This window comes from Myotis davidii, unplaced genomic scaffold (genome assembly GCF_000327345.1).
Source record: "Myotis davidii unplaced genomic scaffold, ASM32734v1 scaffold147, whole genome shotgun sequence".
Taxonomy (NCBI): domain Eukaryota; kingdom Metazoa; phylum Chordata; class Mammalia; order Chiroptera; family Vespertilionidae; genus Myotis; species Myotis davidii.
The window spans coordinates 74623-96985 of NW_006383010.1; the positions used below are offsets into that span (position 1 = coordinate 74623).

Below are 22363 nucleotides of genomic sequence, written 5' to 3' on the forward strand. Positions count from 1 at the left end.
GAGCCTGCAAGCCGGGCACATGCCCCGATGGGAACCGAACTGTGACCTCCTGGTTCATAGGTCGATGCTCAACCACTGAGCCACGCCAGCTGGGCATACCACCGTTTCTTAATCCACTCATCTGCTGATGGGCACTTAGGCTATTTCCAAATCTTAGCTATTATAAGTTGTGCTGCTATGAACATAGGGATGCATATGTCCTTTCTGATTGGTGTTTCTGGTTTCTTGGGATATATTCCCAGAAGTGGGATTACTGGGTCAAATGGGAGTTCCATTTTAATTTTTTGAGGAATATCCATATGGTTTTCCACAGTGGTTCCACCAGTCTTGCATTCCCACCAGCAGTGCACGAGTGTTCCTTTTTCTCCACATCCTCTCCAGCACTTGTCGTTTGTTGATGATAGTCATTCTGACATGTGTGAGATGGTACCTCATTGTTGTTTTGATTTGCATCTTTCAGATGGTTAGTGACTTTGAGCATGTTTTCATATACCTCTCGGTCTTCTATATGTTCTCTTTCGAAAAGTGTTTACTTGGGTCCTTTGCCCATTTTTTTATTGAATTGTTAATCTTCTTTTTGTTAAGTTGTATGAGTTCCCTGTAAAATTTGGAGATTCAACCTTTATCTGAGATAGCATTGGTAAATATGTTCTCCCATGCAGTGGGCTTTCTTGTTTTGATGATGGTTTCTTTTGCTGTGCAGAAGCTTTTTATTTTGATGTAGTCCCATTTGTTTATTTTCTCCTTAGTTTCCATTGTCCTAGGAGCTGTATTGGTAAAGATATTGCTATGATATTTGTCAGATATTTTGATGCCATTGTATTCTTCTAAGATTTTTATGGTTTTCCATCTTACATTTAAGTCCTTTATCCATTTTGAAAAACAACAACAACAACCCCCCCCCCCCCCCCCACACCAAACACAAACCTCACAGCAGCTGGGAGATCAAAAATAGTAAGATGGACAATTTGTTAAAAAAGACACACACACACACAGCAACTTCTCTTCTCGACAGCTTATCTTTACTTAATTTGACCCCACATTCCTTGCTTATTGAATTTGTATAATGTATATTCATGGTTAAAAAAAGTAATCTAGTACTCTTTTTAAAGTATAAAGAGACAAGTAAATTAATTTCCCATGGCATCATCTATTTTGAACATGTTTTATGTCTTATAAAAATCCACTTAGATCGTAGATTCAAAAATTTAAAAATGGATGCTATGTTTACTTTTGTTTCTGGAAACATAATGAATTTGAAAAACTACCTTTTCCTATTTTACCAGCTCATTTTGAAGTCCTTATAAAGTATATTGAGAATTTTTGTTATGATAGAAAATAGCTAAAGAGGAAAAATGAAAGTAAAGTGACAATTCCTTTTTTTTTTTTTCACTTTGGCAGGTTATTAACAAATTCAAACAGACTTACAACAACCAGAAATGCTGTATGGGCCCTCTCAAATTTATGTAGAGGCAAAAACCCTCCTCCAAACTTTAGTAAGGTATGAGTAAAATACACAAATTAAGCAACTGTGTATATAAACTTTTAAGTCTCCTTTTAATACATTTGTAGAGATTGAATGGAAATTATTTTTATTTTAATAACTATTTTCCTTATTGATTAAGCAATGTTTGTACATATACAAAATCAAGAGATATATAGTGAAAAGGAAGTTTTCCTTTCTGCCCCTCCCATACCCATGATCCCTCTCCTCAGGCAACCACTGTCACTGATGTTTACATATCTCAGAGTTGACTTTAGAAACCTTCTAGTCTAGTTGTCACTTAGGAAATTGGAGCCCCACACAAGATGTTGAATTCCACATTTCATCTCAAAAAGTAGATTAAACAATTAGCTTTGATTATATATTTTTTCTTTCTTTTTCGTTTATCTTTATTGCTGATAGTATTGCAGATGTCCCCTGTTATTTCCCCACTGATTCCCTCCTCCCTGCTCTCACTCCCTCCTCAGGCCTTCACCACCCTATTGTCTGTGTCCATGGGTTATGCATATATGCATGTAAGTTCTTTGGTTAATCTCTTCCTGCCCAACCCTCCCATTGAGATTCATCAACCTATTGCATACTTCCTGTTTGGTTCTATTTTGTTCATCAGTTTCTTTGTTCATTAGATTCCAAATATAAGTGAGATCATGTGGTATTTGTCTTTCTCTGACTGGTTTATTTAACTTAGCAAAATAGTACAACCACTATGAAAAACAATGTGGAGTTTCCTCAAAAAATAACAAATGGAACTGCCATTTGACCTAGTGATCCCACTTCTAGGACTATATTCTAAGAATCCCAAAACACCAACCACAAGGAATATATACACCCCTATGTTCATAGCAGTGTTATCTACAATAGCTAAGATCTGGAAGTAGTCCAAGTGCCCATCAGTAGATGAATGGATATTTTTTCCATTGATTTTTAGAGTGGAAAAGAGGGAGGGATGGAGAGAGGGAAGAAGGGGGGAGAGAGAGAGAGAGAGAGACCCTTTTTCTTTAAATTTTGTAAAATTGATTTGGAGAGAGAAAGAGAAACATGGATGTGAGAGAGACATATTGATTGGTTGCATACTGCAGGCTCCCTGACCAGGGCTGGGGATAGAACCTGCAAGCCAGGTACGTGCCCTTGACCTCAGTATCCAATAAGTGACCCTTTGGTGTGCGGGCCGATGCTCTAACCACTTAGCAACACCAACCAGGGCTCCTTTCCCTCTTTTAACTGCATGTATGGAGATGAAAAATACAAAGATCTGTGGTATATTTTGTACCACTGCCTTGATTTGTGTTAAGGTGCTGATAGTTTTACCTGCCATTGCTTTTGTACCTTCAGTGCAAATGTCAACAAAATGAAAAAGACCAGTTATGTGTTAGTATAATTGTGAAAAAAATTTTTTGGCGTAAAAGACCTCCAAATGTTGCAAGAATCCCTCAGGGGCTCATGGACCCCACTTGAAGACCCTCTGGCCTACAACATCATGTAATATCGACTTGACTAATTCCCTGTATTTCTCTGTATTTTCCTTGTTTGTGAGAAGATGGTGGAGCAGAATGTTTTTATTTTGCTCTCTTAAAATAGAAATATGTAGCACTTCATTGTTTTTTACATAAGTAAAAGGATATATATCAGTTACACTAGTTTTTTTAATTTAAAAGTTTACAGTTGCTTTTAAGAACTGATTCTCACGTTTCTTTGTTCAAGGAAGAGGAGGTGGTTGGCAAGGGTGAAGGCATGATTGTTGGGGTAGGATCCAGTTGTGCAGATTCTATTTCCTAACTTACAGATGAACATGTCTGTTTTGTAAGTGAACTGATTTCTGTTCCTGGGTCCTAGGGTCATTTTTACAGGAAGGTCCCAGCAGGGAAGATAAGTGCTTTCAGAAGATTATACTGTATGTACAGGCAATCTTTAAAATAGAGGTGAAGAGAACATCAACCTAAAATCTTAGAATGTGAAAAAGCTGTCATCACTTTTTATTTGTGGCATTTAACATAGAACTCTTACCTGAGAAGAGAGACTAAGAGATGTTAGGTTGCTGATTAAAAAATAAAAACCTTAAAGGAATATATAGGGTGTCCCAAAATTCACGCAAGAAGTAATTTTGATAGAAAACACAGGTTTATAATTAAAAATTGTAAATTTTTTATTGATTCATAAAGTATACAGTATAGGGTTATGTATGGAATAGAACATCAGGTAAATGGACTCCACTGCTTTGCTGGCACATACGCGAAGCCGTGGTCTTCATTGTCCCTGCTCCTGGGCCATCATTGGTACTTGGTAATGCTTATCAAATTGAAGGGATTGAAATCAAAGGGCAACAGATATTAGAATCTGATTCAAAAAACCAAGTAAAATTAGGCTTTTATTTGTTGTTGTTGTTGTTGTTAATGCTTACGCAAAATTCAAATCTTACATGAATTTTGGGACTCCCTATAGAATCAATACTGAGTATGGCAATTAAAAAAATCAACATCTCAGTGCTTACTATATGCCAGGCATTATTCTAAGATGCTACATGCATTCTTACTAATTTAACGATATTCTGTTATCCTGGTTTATAAGTGAAGAATTTGGGGTTTAGAGATATTGGGTTATTTGCACATGGTCACACAGCTAGTGAATAGTGTTTGAACCTAGGCCTCTCTAATTTGAGAGGAAGGATCATAGGATTTATTTAATTCAGCCTCTTTGTTTCACAGATTTGAAAACTGAGTCTCGGAGAGATGAAGTGACTTGCTCACCTCACAACTAATTAGTTTTAGTTTTATGCTAGCAGGATTAAAAATCTCTATTGTCTTATGTATTCTTTTAATTGAAGATTTAGGGTGTCAATACATTAGGAAATGTAGTTTATTAGTGAATTCCATTAAAAGACCCTTCAGACTTCTTTTTGTGTTTTATACACTTTTACTTCTTAACTGATTATTATACGTACTTCCAATAACGTATATGTAGTAAGTAAAGTGGGATTCATTTAGGTTGGATCATATTCCATGATCATTACATTAAAAACTTAATGGGAATATTTTTACTTCTCTCAGTTTTAGTGTGCCATTTTTGGGGTGTGTTTGTGTATGATTTAGACATAGAGGATCCCAAATACGTACTTCATTATTTTAAAAAAACTTTAAGTTATCATCTAGTGGCTTTTGTATAAGATTCAGTATAGGATTAATTCAGTATTAATTTATTCAGTATAAGATTAATAGGGGTCATAATCAGTGTTATGTTTATATTTGATAATAATTTTAAAACAATAGAATGTTTAATTTCTCTAGTATTAAATGTTAGTTTTAAAACAAATTTCTGTATTTTCCTAAAGAAACTTGGTTTTAGGTAGAGAAAAATTTTAAATATTGCCTCTTTCTTCCCTAACAGGTTTCACCTTGCTTAAATGTTCTGTCACGATTGTTGTTTAGCAGTGACTCAGATGTATTAGCAGATGTGTGTTGGGCCCTTTCTTATCTCTCTGATGGACCCAATGATAAAATTCAAGCAGTCATCGATTCTGGAGTCTGTCGGAGATTGGTGGAACTTTTGATGTAACTATAATTTATAATTAATAATTACATGATTGTGAGTTTAGCAGTTAGAGTAATGGCCTCTCAAACATCTCGAGAATCATATGGGAAGGGTTGAAAAGCTGCTATAACCCCACTTTGCAGAATAGCTATAATACTGAAAGTTGACCCTTAAACTTGTGTCTTATATCCTCTAGTTGGGACTATTCATTTTGTTCATGAATTTCATTAGTTTTAGGCTCTTAATGAATGAGAGATACAAGTATGTATGAAATGCCTGTTACCTGCTAGAGTAAGATATTAATGAGTATAGGATGTAGTTCCTTCTCTCCCAGAATGAGTAATTTAGTTAATTGTTCATTACAATTATTAATCTGTGTAAAAGTGAAAATTATTTAGTATTTCACTTGTATTAGAGATAATATATTTCTCTGTGCTGAGCTATTATTACTATGTTCTTTAAAAAGAACAGATTTTCGATACAAGGAAGTTAAGAACTTCTAAGAGAACTTATTTTAAAAAGGCATTATAATTTTTCAGCCCTTTATTTTAAAACATGTATTATCTTCCTTCCTTTCTTCTGTAGTCAGAAAGCCACTAGGTAAGCCCAAACAAGGTAGATGGCAGGAAGAAGAGAGATCTGAAAAGGGGTTGTGGCTCCAGCATGAAGAAGGTGGGCAGGCAGGTCCAGTGGGGGGATTAGGGCCCATATTTGAGGATGGCACCAACTAGAACGGAGCAGACAACTAGGCTGGAGCAGGTGGGAGCCAGCACCCTGTGGCATAGCAGCCTAACTGGATCAGAAGATGGGTCATACACAGGGGAATTCTGATAATAGGAACTATCTTATTCTCAGAGAATGGATTTATAAATATGGAAAGGAAAAAAGCCAGAAAAATCTTGTATGATGCTAAATTAGAGTTGGAAATGGACTCTAATGTGAACTCATGGCTTTCAACATTAAAGAGCTAGATCTAGAAACAAATATACTAATCTATGTAATTTTGCACGCGAGTGTGCGTGTGCGCGTGGGGGGGGGCAGTGCGCGCATGCGTGCATTTCTCTTAAAAGGGCTTGGGAGCTGTGACACATTTATACTTGTTAGCTGAGCACACCAAAGCCCAGGTTTTTAAACACTGCTCTTCATTAACAGGAACCAGGATTCTTGGAGAAATAGCTGATTCCAAGGCTGCGATTGATAAAAAATAAGATATACTCAGAAAGTAATGACTGCTCAAAGAATGAATAAATGTTAAAAGAACACAGAAGTCCACTTGAAGGGACTCCTACTGTTCAAACCTGGAATGATTTGAGCATTGAAATAAATTTATAGTAATACTAGAGGCCCGGTGCACAAAAATTTGTGCACCCTGTGGCGGGGGGGGTGTCCCTCAGCCCGGCCTGTGCCCTCTCGCAGTCTGGGACCCCTCGGGGGATGTCCACTTGCTGGCTTAGGCCCACTCCCCAGGGGATCAGGCCTAAGCTGGCAGTCAGACATCCCTCTGGCAGCCCGGGAGCCCCCGGGGGATGTCCACTTGCCAGCGGGCAGCAGGCCTAAGCTGCAGTTGGACATCCTTAGCGCTGCTGAGGAGGTGGGAGAGGCGCCCGTCAAAAACCACTGTGCTGGCAGCCATCAGCCTGGCTTGTGGCTGAGCAGAGCTCCTCCTGTGGGAGCACACTGACCACCAGGAGGCAGCTCCTGCATTGAGAGTCTGCCCCCTGGTGGTCAGTGTGTGTCGTAGTGACCAGTCATTCCCAGTTCTGCTGTTAGGGTCAGTTTGCATATTATCCTTTTATTATATAGGATATTAGAACTTACTGAATAAAATAGGAGTCCATGAGTCCACACTAAAATAAGCACATAGGTCAATAGATAGAGAAGGCATGTAGTTGGAATGATAGTATTAGAAAATCATCATTGGCAACAATACTAATAATTATTAATAATCTAGACACTAAGCTTCAACAGATGCTTAAACTATTGGTGAAAGTGGGCTAAGGCATGGGATTTTACATAGCCTATAAGTATTTCCTCACAAAATGTGAATTATAAAAGGAAAAATAGTAATGTCAAAGTGGAGAATCTAACAGACACCATCTTAATTAAGCAAGCAGAGTTCAGTGCCACTATAATGGACAAAACAGATACCATATGCTATCCAAAATTATGTAATAAAAAGACTGTAGCATTTGTGTTATCCCAGCCAAAGTATATACGTTGTGTCTTAATCATGAGGAAACATTGGACAAAACCAAATAACTGGCTTGTTTTCATAAAAAAGTCAAGATCAAGAAAATCAAGGAAAAATTAAGTAATTGTTTTGAATTAAAGGAGATTGACAGCTGGGTGCACCACATGATCCTAGATTAGATTCTTTATTATGGAGATAATTATGGGATAATTAGTGAAACTTGAATGGATTCTCTGGGTAAAGATTATATGGGATTTTTTGGGGTACTATTTTTACAAATTCCTGTAAATTTTAAATTCTTATGTAGTGTGTAAGTTAATATTTTTATTATTTTAGGCACAATGATTATAAAGTTGTATCACCTGCATTAAGAGCAGTTGGTAATATTGTGACTGGTGATGATATTCAAACACAGGTGAGTTCAGACTTTTTAATAGGATAAGCTAACATAATTATATAGGCATCTATAATGTAAGCATATTCTTGATAATAAGTGATCAGATTCAAATACATCTATGTGAAAATACTATCCTAGAGCTATATCAATATGAAGAAGTACATGATAGGAGTTAGGCCAGGGGTCCTCAAACTTTTTAAACAGGGGGCCAGTTCACTGTCCCTCAGACCGTTGGAGGGCTGGACTATAATATAAAAAAAAACTATGAACAAATTCCTATGCACACTGCACATATCTTATTTTGAAGTAAAAAAACAAAACGGGAACAAATACAATATTTGTATTTGCATGTGGCCCATGGGCCATAGTTTGAGGACCCCTGAGTTAGGCTCTTGAGAGATTTGCAATTCAATTAGAGAGAAAAATATATATTAAAATAACATAAATTACCCTAGGTAGTATATGTTTTCTGAGAGCTGATTGATCAGTAAATGCTATAAAAGTTTAAAGAAGAAATCAGTGCACCAAGAAATCATAATAGATTCCACAAAGGAGTTGGAATAAAAGCTAAATCTTAAAAGTAGAGGACCTAAGTAGATGAGAAGAGATTTATGTGCCAGACATGTATGGAGGTATGTTTAAGAGACATTAAACTTGATTGGAGAAGAAACTGTTAGTGAGAGGATGATTGATTATAAATAAGTTAGAAATGAAATGGCCTTTTATAGTAGACTAGAGGCCCGGTGTACGAAATTTGTGCATGGGTAGGGTCCCTAGGCCTGGCCAGTGATCAGGGCCGATGAGGGCCTTCCAGCTGCTGGCCAGGGCCTTCTTTTGTTCCACACCGCTCACTGGTGGTCAGTGCATATCATAGCAAGCAGTCAAACTCCCAATCAGTCGAACTCCCGAAGGGACAATTTGCATATTAGCCTTTTATTATGTAGGATTGAATACCTAGGTTATGAGAATGAAAAGAAAGCAAGGAAACACTTTCTGAATTGGTAATTAACTATGTGTGTGAGATATCAAAAAAGGTGTGATATCAAGATTGACATCAGATCTGGTATAGTCTTTCTAGAAACTTCAACTCTGTAACACATTATATTCTGCTTTGTTTGCCATCATATAGTAAACTTTTTATTCTAATCTATGTGTTTTGTTTTCATTTTAATCCTTAAAAGTTCTATTTATATACCTTAATTATGAAATAATTGATCCTTAATAATTGATAGTTATTAAGGAATGTAAAAGAACAAAGCAGAATATACTTCTTTACAAAAGAAAAATGTAATAGTAAAATTTTTAAAATATATTTTTATTGATTTCAGAGAGGAAGGGAGAGGGAGAGAGAGATAGAAACATCAATGATAAGAGAGAATCATTGGTCTGCTGCCTCCTGCATGCATGCCCCCTACTGGGGATTGAGCCCGCAACCGAAGTATGTGCCCTTGATGGGAATCGAAACTGGGACCCTTTAGTCTGTGCACCGATGCTCTATCCACTGAGCAAACTGGCCAGGGCTGTTTATTGATTTTAGAGAGAGGTGAAGGGAGAGAGAGAAATATCGATGTAAAAGAGAACATTGATTGGTTGCCTTCTGTACATGTTCTGATCGGGGATCGAACCTAAAACCTTTCAGTATACAGAATGATGCTCCGACTGAGTCACCCTGGCAAGGATGGAACAGTAAAATTTTTAATGAAACTAATAGACTTATTTCTACATGTTAAGGTTTCTTAACAGTTATGGAATTAGTTACTTTCAAGCTGTTTGGGTGTGTGTGTGTGTGTGTGTGTGCACGTTTTCCCCATCAATTCATTTGGCAAAACTAGAGGATGGATCCTAACCAGTCGCTATATTGTCTTCAAATAGTTATTTCAGTTAAACTCTGAGTGCATTTATAAACTTGAAGGACATAATAACTCTGAGTGCATTTCACTACACCAACACTAGAAAGGTTTTGGCAAAGTGGGACAGTAGAAGACAGCAAGTGCCTAAGTTTTATTTTGAGAGGAATTTTTTTCTTAAGTTTTCAGAATGGTTTTTGTATTTCTAAATAATTCATGAGTATATTTTTGTTTATTTTATTTTATTTTCTATAAAACTGTTTCCATTTCTAACTTTTGTTTTAGGTAATTTTGAATTGCTCTGCATTACCCTGTCTCTTACACCTACTGAGTAGCCCAAAGGAGTCAATCAGAAAAGAAGCCTGCTGGACTGTTTCTAACATTACTGCTGGAAATAGAGCTCAGATTCAGGTAAATACCTCTCAGATCTGAGAAAACAGGAAGATCTCAGAAGGTAGTTTTGAAAAAAGTCAACATTTTATCAGTGATGTATTTTAGTGAGTTACTGAAAAAGATTATTGAAAGGTATTTGAAAATTATTTTAAAAAACATAGCCTTTCCTCCTCTAAAATAATCACTTATAGCATTCTAAAGAGGAATAGCAATTATATATATAAATATACATATGCATATGCATATACAATTATGTGTAAATGTGGTTGTCTCCCACATGTGCCCGACATAATGGTTAGGCTTTAAAAAGGGATTGCTTTTTGTTTTAAAAAAGTTAGACAATGATCTCAAAACTGTTAAATAATGATCTATTAGGGCCCTATTAAACTCTTCAGTCAGTAATTACCTGATCCATCATCTGCCTTATGTTTTATCATATTTAAAATTTACATTCTTGCTAATATATTCTCCAGTCTTTGTTTTGTTTTTCTGTTAATTCTCACCTGAGGATATTTTTCCATTGATTTTAGAAAGAATGGAAGGCAGGAGGAGAGAATGAGAGAGAGAAACATTGATGTGAGAGAGACACATCAATTGGTTGTCTCCCACATGTGCCCAACCAGGGCCAGGGATCGAGCCTGCAACTGAGGTATGTGCTCTTGACCGGAGTCGAACCTGGGATCTTTCAGCCTTAGGGCTGGTGCTCTACCTACTGAACCAAACCGGCTAGGGCTGTATTCTCCAGTCTTAAAAAGAAAGTAAGTAAACTTTTGTTGAAAGATTAGAAATAAAATATTTCCAAAAAGCCTGCCATTTTAAAGCCATTGAGTTTCAAGGTTCCTCTTCTTACTAATATATTTAAAACTATATTTGCATTGATTTTGCTGTAACAATTTTTTCTCTTCAGTCAGTTATAGATGCAAATATTTTTCCTGTTTTGATTGAGATTCTTCAGAAAGCAGAGTTTCGCACCAGAAAAGAAGCAGCTTGGGCTATAACTAATGCAACATCAGGAGGCACTCCAGAACAAATAAAGTATGATACAGATTTTTAAAAATTGTTTTTTAAATATAAATGAGATATTTACAAATTTAAAAAATACATACTTTTTCTTTGTTTATAAAACTAAAACATTATTTCTGTCTATTTAATAAGAATTTGTAATGTGAAAATATAGCATTTGTTATATCAGTTATTTATTTATAGTGGTTTTAATTTTTTCATATAAAGTATGATTAACATTATTCTCGTCAGGCTACGAAAAATCAGAATTTAAAAAGGTGAAAAATATAGTCTATGTTAATTTGCAAAATATACTGACATGGGCATTATATTTATCTTAGATCATTAAAGTCATATACATGTAACTTTATTATATAGAAATGGCTAATAAATTTAAATATCTACTTATTTAAACTATAATTGAAATAGGAAATAGACATTTGTTTATATAATAATGCTCTTCCAATCACTGTTAGCCTTACCTGTAGATTGGATCTTTTATTTTTCTATAGTAGTTTTCTTCAGGGAAGCTTTTTAAATCTAGCCCTTTTATTGTTTACTTGCTTCTTTTTTTTTTTACTAACAATACAAATGGTAGGTACATGGCCTTTGAAATCAGCCTGCCTCCAAATCCTGCTTCTTCAGAAAAGTTGTGACCTTGAAAAGTCATTTAACTTCTCTGATCCACAATTTCTTCATTTTTAAAATGGATTTAATAACGGATAGTACCTTATAGTAGTATCTTGACAATTAAATGCAGTTTATACATTTATAGTGCTTAGCAAAGTACCTAAACATGTTCTGTACTAAAATTAGCTGCTATTATTATTTGTATTAATCATAACTTTTAGTATCAGATTGATTTCTAAGTCTCTTTTCATCCTGTGCATTTATTCCCCCCCACGCATAGCGAAGTTCCACTTTGCACCTCTATGAAAGCCTGACTTCCTACAGACTCTTCTTGTTCTGAGGATCCCTCCAAGAAACTCAGGACTTTTTAAGTTTGCGAAGTGACTGTTTAGAAAGTATTTTCTAATGAGTATTTGATTTGTTTCTTAATTTATAAAAGAAGTCAGGCTACTATGCTATTTTACAAATCACAGAATTTTGAAGTCTACCTACTGGGAGATCATTGTTTAAGATTGCCTTCTCTCCTGCTCTCTCAGATTCCTATCTCTATATGTTAATGACATTCTTCTCTGCTTTTTATTTTCCATTCCACCTATTTGCTTTAATCAATATTTTCACTTCATTTGTATCATGAATACAAGCAGTAATAAAACAAAATCTTTCTTTTGTTCTGGCTTGTATGTTTTTTTTAATGCTAATGTGATTTTTATCTGCTTTGGGACCCAAAGTTAGTTTGTTCACCTCAAAAAGCTGTATTTTTTTAAAAAATATATTTTTACCATTATGTCTATTCCATTTATTATTCCTTAAATTTATTAGTACGAGTCAAGTATCTAAACGGAGATTATTATTTTTCTAACCATTTCACCATTTCATTTAGTCTACATATATGGGAGAGGTCTCTTGATCTCAGATTAGGTTTAGTGTACATACTGCTGATACTGTGGCGTGTTTAATGTTGCCAGTTGTGTTCAATCATTTCAGTTATTAAGCACCAGGTGCTTTCACGTCTTTTATCTTCCTTTTACTTCATAATTCTATGAGATAGTTATTCATTCAACAAATATATTTGATGGGTTACAATATAGTATATGGCAAGTGAGTGCTCCAGTAAAGGTATGTACACTTTAAAAAAAAAGGATTGAAACTTTTATTGAATGCCCATTGTATTCTTATAGCAACCCTCTGAGTTTGGTACTGTTGTTATCCCCATTTTAAGATGGAGAAACTGAGGCCCAGAGCAGTTAGTCAAAGTCACACATGAGGAGTGAAATTGGGATTTGAAACCATGCAGTCTGACTTCAGAGCATGTTTATTTTTTTAATCTTTTTTTATTGCTTAAAGTATTATAAAGAGTATTACATATGTCTCCTTTATTCCCCCCCTTGACAATCAATCAACCAGCCTCCCCTACCCCCTAGTGTCTTATGTCCATTGGTTATGCTTATATGCATTTTTTTTATCTTTATGTTTAAATGGACTATTTGTTAAGTCAACAAATCAGTTACTTTATTTACATTATAGAAAATGGAAAAAGAGCTAACAGGAGCTAGAAAAGAACAAAGCATTATAAAAATGATTTCGTGAACATTATTTATTAAAATTATTCACAACATGGCCCATTTTGCTCCTAGAAGGCTTCTATGCTTCTGAAACAAAACATGTTTCAGAACATTAGCTATGATTATATTTGTGGGAAACTTCCTGAAATTTTTTTTAGATGCCTCTCCTCCCTCTCATTTCTACCTATCAACTCATATGACCCCTTAAAAACATAGGCCCACCCTTAAAAACAAACAAGCCTCTAACCCACTTAGTGTTGATGTGCCAGATTGTCTATTTTTATAATATTTGTAATACCATTTATTGCTAATTATGAGAATAGGAGAGTAAAAACATGTTTTCAGGTTTCTGTGTAAGTGAATATTTAATTGTTTTTAATTTTTGAGTTAACATGGATACTTAATTGTTTATATAACATTTCACTAAAGAATACTCTCATGTTGTTGCCATAAATAATATTTAAGTCTTTTTCAATGTTATTTCTCCCCACTTTTTTTTTTTAATTACTCTGAAGGTATTTGGTAGCTTTAGGCTGCATTAAACCACTTTGTGACCTATTGACTGTTATGGACTCTAAGGTAGTCCAAGTGGCTTTAAATGGACTTGAAAATATTTTACGTCTTGGAGAACAAGAATCTAAGCAGAATGGGATGGGTATTAATCCATACTGTGCTCTCATTGAAGAAGCATATGGTAAGCAGTCAGTTAAAAACATAATTACATTGATGTGATTGCAGTGCACATGTAGATTTGTGTTCCACGTTTTAACATTTGGGGGAGATTTTATATTTCTACATAACATCACTTTTTTAAAAAAATATATTTTATTGATTTTTTACAGAGAGGAAGGGAGAGAGAGATAGAGAGTTAGAAACATCGATGAGAGAGAAACATCGATCAGCTGCCTCCTGCACATCTCCTACTGGGGATGTGCCCGCAACCCAGGTACATGCCCTTGACCGGAATCGAACCTGGGACCTTTCAGTCCACAGGCCGACGCTCTATCCACTGAGCCAAACCGGTTTCGGCTACATAACATCACTTTTAATAGCCACATAATGTTATATTGAGTGAAGATTGCAGGTCTAGTTAGCCATATTGAGTGCAGCTTTAGCCATATTGCGGTTGATCCCTAGTTTGTTTCCGTTTTCTTTACCACTTTAGATATGTTAAAATAAGCATCTTACCAAATATAATTTTTTCTGTTGAAATAATACTTTGGGATGAATTTTTAGGAATGCTATTGCTGAGTTCTACGCATAGACTTCTTTTTAAGCTTTTGGTATGTTTTCTATTTTGCTTTCCAAAGGTATGTTACATGGCGGTGTCACTGGCATTGTATGAATCTACTCTACAACCTCTTGTTTTGTTGACTTTGCTGATTTAGCAGATGTAGAAGGGTATCAATAAGTTACTTTTATGTGTCTTTTGTTTTATTTCATGTATAAGCTGGTGTGTATTTTCCATGTATTGATGTATTTATTCATCCAAATTGTATGTTTATTATACTTTGTCCAATTACCCATATGTCTTCCCTTTGCTAAAAATTTGAATTAATTTTATTTTATAGTTGTTTACTTAAATATGGCTTTTCTCCAATTTTTTACCTTTTTATTTTAATAAGACAAATCATGTTTATTTATATTTAATAAATGACTCAATCTAATCTTTTATTCCTTCAAAATTTACCAAAGTCATTGCCCCTACAGAGATTTGGTGATTTTTTTTTTTTACTAACTAAATATTTCTTTTTTTAAAATTAATTTTTAGAGAGAGAGGAAAGGCGAGGGAGAGTGAGAGAAATATTGATGTGAGAGCAAAACATCAGTGTGAGAACAAAACAAGGATCAGCTGTCTCCTGCACACGGCCCACCTGGGATGGGCCCACAACCTCAGGCGTGTGCCCTGACCAGGAATGGAACCAGCAACCTTTTGGTCCACAGGATGGCCAAGCAACTGATCCGCGCCTGCCAGGGCTTGGCTAGATGTTTCTGATTGGCCTCATTTAACTTAACATTTATCTTAACTTACATGAACTCATATGGAATCTATTTTAGGATAAGGAATAAATCTAAGTTGATTATTTTCCTTTTAATATATTTCTATTAAATATTCACTTCTGTCTTAAGTATTGTATGGTGATTATATTATATGGTGATTCAATCGTTTATTTATGACTAGAGGCCTGGTGCACAAAAATTTGTGCACTCGGGGGGTCCCTCAGCTCAGCCTGTGCCCTCCAGAAGTCTGGAACCCCTTGGGGGATGTCCACCTGCTGGCTTAGGCCTGCTCCCTAGGGGATCGGGCCTAAGCTGGCAGTCAGACATCCCTCTGGCAGCCCGGGAGCCCCCGGGGGATGTCCACTTGCCAGCGGAGAGCAGGCCTAAGCTGCAGTCGGACATCCTTAGCGTTGCTGAGGAGGCCGGAGAGGCTCCTGCCACCACCGCTGTACTGGCAGCCGTCAGCCTGGCTTGTGGCTGAGCAGAGCTCCACCTGTGGGAGCGCACTGACCACCAGTGGGCAGCTCCTCCATTGGGCATCTGCCCCCTGGTGGTCAGTGTGTGTCATAGTGACCAGTAGTTCCCAGTCTTTCTGCTGTTAGGGTCAATTTGCATATTACCCTTTTATTATATAGGATTTTTTTTTTTAATACTCAACTGAGGATAGTTTTCCAGTGAGTGGAAGAGACAGGGAAAGACAGAGAGATACATTGATGTGATCGATTGGTTGCCTCCTGCATGTACCCTGACCAGGGCCCAGGCTGGGGAGGAGCCTGCAACCAAGGCAGGTGCCCTTGACTGGAATCAAACCTGGGACCCTTTGGTCCACAGGCTGACGCTCTATCCACTGAGGCAAAACCGCTAGGGCTTAGCTTTTTTTTTTGTAATGACTAGAGGCCCAGTTCACAGATTCGTGCACCAGTGGGGTCCTTTGGCCTGGCCTGCGGGGATCGGGCCAAAACCAGCTCTCCAACATCCCCTGACGGGTCCCGGGTTGCCAGAGGGTGTAGGCCAGGCCCAGGGACCCCACCAGTGCATGATTGGGGCTGAGGAGGGACCGAAGGAGGGCTCCAGGGAGTGTCCGGCTCATCTCTCCCTGTCCGGCTCATCTCACCCAGTCCCGATTGGCTGGACTGCAGCAGCAAGCTAACCTATGAGAGCGTCTGCCCCCTGGTGGTCAGTGTGCATCATAGTGACTTGTTGAAAAATCAAACAAATGGTCAGACACTTAGTATATTAAGCTTTTATTATATAGGATTCTTTAACCAATCCTGGGATATTAATTTTTTTTTAAATATATTTTATTTATTTTTTACGGAGAGGAAGGGAGAGAGATAGAGGGTTAGAAACATTGATGAGAGAGAAACATCGATCAGCTGCCTCCTGCACACCCCCTACTGAGGATGTGCCCGCAAACAAGGTACATGCCCTTGACTGGAATCGAACCTGGGACCTTTAAGTCCGCAGGCAGACACGCTCTTTCCACTGAGCCAAACCAGCTAGGGCAATTTTTATTTCAGCTTATATAATGTGATTGGTTAAGACATTACATAATTATAAAATATTAATCACTGATTTAAGAATATTTCTCTACTACAGTCATTATTTTGGCTCCAAATTATGGAAGATTTTGGGCTATTCTATTTTTGTGTATAGATATGACTACTTTGCTAATTCTTTCAATCCTGCAATTGGATAAGTGAAGAGGTTTGTCTAATTAAATAAATATTTTCAGCATTACCCAGACCTATGTGTAGATTTCTTTTTCTTGTGAGCTATAGATTCTCTTATCAAAATGGTCCTTTTCAGTTTCATTTATTTAGGTTGTAAATTATACAGTAGCTACATTGGATTTACAAATAGTACTCATTTATTATATATTGATACTCTGGTTCTTTCTGTGCGAGAATGTGTGTTTGCACACATTCTACTTTTTTTGTTTTGTTGCTTTTCATTTTTGTGCTTTCCATTTAGCATAATTACTCTGGAAAAGACCTGTGGATAACCTAAAACTGTCATTTTAAGATTGAGAGACTAAAGTAGAGGGTGACTAAACTTATTTGGACAAAATCACATAGCAGAAAGGAGTCTGTGATCTTCTTACCCTCAGGCCTGTGTTACTCTCTCTTAGCACACTGCTCCATACTCTCATTTTTGAAGTAAAAAGCATAAGTGTTGGCTATCAGTAAGTGCAAAAATTAGATAAAAATAGTCCCATTACCAGTTATTTGATTGGTTATTTTGGTTTAAATATATGTTGAAACTTGAGTAACAATTTTATGTATATATGCTTTGAATAACAGGTCTAGATAAAATTGAATTTCTACAAAGCCATGAAAATCAAGAAATTTACCAAAAGGCCTTTGATCTGATTGAACATTACTTTGGTGAAGACGACGACGACCCCACCATTGTGCCTCAGGTGGATGAAAACCAGCAGCAGTTTGTATTTCAGCAGCAGGAAGCACCAATGGAAGGGTTCCAACTTTAACTTGTGGAGGAAAGCATTAACGGCTAAAAGGGTAGCGTCCGATAGCTCCTCTTCGTTACCATGTCAGTAGGAATGTTTGATATGTTCTTATGTAGAACGGAAGAGGAATTGATGCACTTTTAAAAGCAAACAAAACAAAAGTTTCTAGTCAGCTGCAACCTCTCAGTATAGTTTTGATTTTGCTGTGCCTGTATATATGTATTTTATTGTTTTGTCTGTTCCTTAATCTATTCATGAGCAATTAAATACATTATGAAGTTATTTAATAACTTAAGCTTGAAAAGGAGAACTTTGGTAAGGTATTACACATGGTTCTGAATTTTTTTCTAGCATTCTTGAAAACTGCATATTAGCAGTCCAGGTAGTTAGAATTGCATTGTGGCAGCAAGTCTGACAGGCCCAATCTCTACTAAATCTACCTCTGTCTTGAAGCAAAAACACGTCAGAAGCATTAGTATAAAAGCTAAATTAAAACGTGAAAATAATCTATTACCTTAAATTATAAATCACTGTGCTGGAGGTTATACTTTGCAACAATAAATTGCAACAGAAAAAGCTGTAACATTTATTTATAAAACACAGAAGAAATATTGATAATTAAAATGTGGAAATTGTGAAGAGAGAAGCTGTTCTTCATGTTGAACACATTAAAATGATTACACATTAAATATTTGTGTTTTTAACATATAAATGCTATTATATTAGCATATTTTGTATTTTGACCAAATATGCTACCATTTTTGAAATAGTGTTTTATAATTTTTCACTCTTTATTTTTAAAAAGCATAATTTTAAGGGATGCCAGCATCAGTCTAAAGTAGTGCTGATAGCAAAAATAATACTATATGTAATTGTTTCTCTGATTTTTCACAGCAGTAATTGAAGTTTCATTTTCTGTGTATTAGTGAATTTAGGTACTTGAATGGTGAAATTATCCTGAAGAAGTCACCTTGATATTTGCTAGTCAGTATACTTAATGTTTGGACATGAAAAGATGATATTTATGAAAACTGATAAGGATTCTTTAATATAGTTGAAATCTGCATTAGGATATTTTTAATATTCAGAGTTTCATACTGCTGTGTTATCAGTGAGTGTATTACATTACATTTGTATCAGATTGGTCAATATAATGTGTGTGTTTTATGTATTAAAGGCAAAACCTCTTCAAACTGAAACTTTAAAAAAGTTTCAGTAGAAAAGTTATATATATTTATGTGTGGGTAAATATACATATATGTGTCTATGTGTTATTCTCACAGTACTATACTTGGTAAAGTTTACGCAGACATGGTACTGTTGAACTCAGCTTTTTCATTTATAGTTATATGCAGGCTATTTACATTTACAATTATATCACTAAAATACTTATTTAAAAATTAACTTACAACTGTTTTAGATGGGAACTGAAGCATTTTTTATATGATTCATAGTCTCTTCTGTAAAGAAAGATTTCATTTATGATAACATTTATAATGTTTCTGCTGGAAATCAGAAGCATGTTATAAGAAGAAAATGTATAGATGAGTACTTTTAAATAGTATGAAACTTTGTAAATTATGTATCATGAAACTAAGCTTTTGGCAAGAGACTTAAAACCTACAACTATAAAGTACAGGTTTAAGTGGTGTTTAAATGCTGACTGTATCTGCCAAACTTCTTTTATATTAAGCAGAAGATTGTATTTGTGTCCTTTTTATTGTAGTGGAAGTTACGAAGTTTAGTATAAAAAGTTTCTTTTGTATTATGTATCTTCAAAAGAACAGGGTATATTAAAGATTAGCAAATTGATGGTGAATTTATCAGATAAACATTTTTTTGTGGTATAGATGATTCTAAGTATAAGGAGACAGGGTATTCCACTCTTTCTATTCAATTGAACTTAATAATATAGCATAATTCATAAACTAGCCAGCCGTGCCTGCTTTTATTTTGAGGACACTGTAATCACATTACTAAATCTCTAAGCCAAGCCTTTCAAACAAATAATTCTTATAGAAGGAAAAAAATATATATATGTTTGTGCCCATGCACACACATATAGAATGATGTCAGAGGAGGATTTTAAGTTTTTTGCCACTAAAATAAACATTATATCTCTAAGTACAGATGTGACCATATTTTAAGCATTCAAATACAAAATTATGTTTAATTTCATGGACCTGTTATGTGGGTAATTAATTTGATTAGATTTGAATGCAAGAGATAGTAATCGTTGGAATCAGCTATTGGTGTGGTGGTGACTATTGAACCAAGACAAGCAAAGACTTTGTTTGTAAATTTATTTTTCAATACGACTACTTTTTTCAAATGTACTATTTAAAGTGTTCCAAAATGTGTTTTCATTAATCTTCACTGACCCATAGTGGGGAAGATGTTTTAACTTCTTTTCCTAAAATTCATTATATTTAAGTCTGAGAGAAACTGTGCCCCATCCCCAAAATTAAAACATCTAAAGGGGGAACACATGCAACATTAATGCAGAAATTAACATAATACTTGAAAGAGTCCTTTACATTTATTGTAGTAAATTTGGTATTTTGTTTTGTCTGAATTTGAATTTTTAATAGTTAATCTATGCAATTTTGCTTACTGTTGTATATTTGTAAGTACTTGAGTCACTGGACTGGTTTTTTTTGTTTTTGTTTTTTTTACTATAAGTTTTATTTTTAAAGATGTGTTCCTAGGACTTAATTCTTAGTGTCATTTTGTTCTCTTACTGGTAGCACCGGAACAAGAAAGCAAAAAAAATAAATAATTTTTTTTTAATAATAATAAAAGCGTAATATGCTAGTTAGACCAGACAGCCGAACGAAGCCGGGGCCGCAAGGGCCAAGCCCCTCGCATGAATTTTGTGCTTTGGGCCTCTAGTAATAATCCTATCTAATAAAAGGGTAATATGCAAATTAACCATCACTCCACAACAAAGATGGTGGCGCCCATGGTGAGGGGGGGGCGTTGCTGGTGGCATCTCCCTGGTGACACGAGTCCAGTGTCCCGCACCCCAGCCACACGGAGGGCCGGGCCTCTGGCCAGAGACTGGGACGTGGGACACTGGCATCGTTGCAGGCCAGGCTGAGGGACCTCCCCCCTATGCACGAATTTCGTGCACCAGGCCTCTAGTAATAAAATAAAACTTGCTGGCATAGAAATAACATAACATTTGGTAACTGTAAAAGCTATTTGTAATTAAAGCTTGATTTGTTTGATAAAGGACTAAAAGAAGCATTACCTTTGCCTTCATATTTTTCTTCTCTTATGAAGGAACATTATGTAAAAAATGTTACACCATAAAAGTCTTAGTGGATTTTGGTTGCTGTTCTAAACTCAGCGATCTACTGGCTGCTTTGTGAAACTGAAATCCAAGTATTGTTTACCTTTACTCATTTTAGTTCATAGCATTATTGTTTTATGTAATGTGACATATTAGGAGCCGTTATGTAGGGCTCTAAAAGGATAACATATCTTTAAGTTCTGATTGGGGAGTGGGATGAGGCAGGGATAATGTTAGCTAAATAAATCAACATTTGAGCAGTATGCAATATTATGAAATGTTACAGCACTCTATTAAAAATAATAAAATACTATTTTACAATTGCATTTACATATGTCTATTTCATTTGCTCTCACTTAGATTATATGTGTATTCGTACCACATCAAAAACAGATGCCCTCATTGATTAAAATTCCATCCACTTTCTAAAACCAGTAAGATTTGTTCGTTGTATATCTGATTGAAGCTGTGTGTGCTTTTATTTTAGAATCTATAAATATTGCTCTAATAAGGAAAATGTCTAATATATTTTTGTATCTCAAGCCATGGCAACTACTGGACATTCACAGGTTTAATTGAGATTTTTCCTTTTCTGTTATTTAATGCAATACAATGCATTTATCTAAGGAATAAAGTTTTAAACCTAATAAATAGAAATCGGAGGGTTTACCTTTCTTAATTACTCTGGAACATAAGGTCACACAGTAGCCAAGCCTAGGCCCCCCTAACCTAGTGCCTTTATCTTCTTTCATCACTATGTTTTTTCATTGGGTGGCTTCATTCCTTCAGTATTTGAAACTGTTGATCACAGAGCAGTGAAAGTAATTGGATCAGTTCTTTTTAGGGTATGTTGTTCCCAGTAAGGCAGTCTGCAACTTCAGGGGCAAATGAGTTACTGAAAATGTATGAAGGAACAACGTACAGGTCAAAAAGTAGACTTCAGTGTGCAGTAGCGTTCTACTGATCCCTTTAAAAGGGGAAAAAAGTAAAAAAAAAATTGTTTTCCCTCCACCATTTTCACCCATCTCCCTCTGGCAACCATCAGTTTGTTCTCTGTTTCTATGAGTCTGGTTTTGTTTTGTTTGTTTGTTTTCATATTTTTAGATCCCACATATAAGTGAAATAATATAGTCTTTGCCTTTCTCTGAGTTACTTCACTTAGCATAATATTCCCTAAGTCCATCCATGTCATCACAAATGGCAAGATTTCATATTGTTGAGTAATATTCTACTATATGTACAGGGTGGGGCAAAAGTAGATTTACAGTTGTGAGTACACAAAACAAAGTTTATTCTTGTATTATTATTTATTAATTATTGTATTAGTTTCCATATGAACAATAGTAAACCTACTTTTGCCCCACCCTGTATTTTTAGATATCTTTATTCAACTATTTCTATTTTTTTATTGATTTCAGAGAGGAAGGGAGAGGGAGAGATAGAAACATCAATGATGACAGAGAATCAATGATTGGCTGCCTCTTGCATGCTCCTTAGTGGGGATTGAGCCCACACTCGGGCATGTGCCCTTGACTAGAATCGAACC

At 35.7% G+C, this 22363-nt stretch overlaps 1 protein-coding gene across 1 annotated transcript in view; it reads left to right on the plus strand.

Moving 5' to 3' along the window:
• Positions 1 to 18530, plus strand: part of KPNA5 (karyopherin subunit alpha 5) — a 32518-nt gene extending 13988 nt beyond the window's left edge. The window contains exons 7-13 of the mRNA XM_006778413.2: positions 1402 to 1501; positions 4886 to 5049; positions 7557 to 7635; positions 9750 to 9875; positions 10765 to 10892; positions 13567 to 13745; positions 17356 to 18530. Coding sequence (XP_006778476.1) covers positions 1402 to 1501; positions 4886 to 5049; positions 7557 to 7635; positions 9750 to 9875; positions 10765 to 10892; positions 13567 to 13745; positions 17356 to 17543 — 964 coding nt within the window. The 3' untranslated portion in view covers positions 17544 to 18530. The remainder of the gene's footprint in view (positions 1 to 1401; positions 1502 to 4885; positions 5050 to 7556; positions 7636 to 9749; positions 9876 to 10764; positions 10893 to 13566; positions 13746 to 17355) is intronic.
• Positions 18531 to 22363: the final 3833 nt, after the last annotated feature.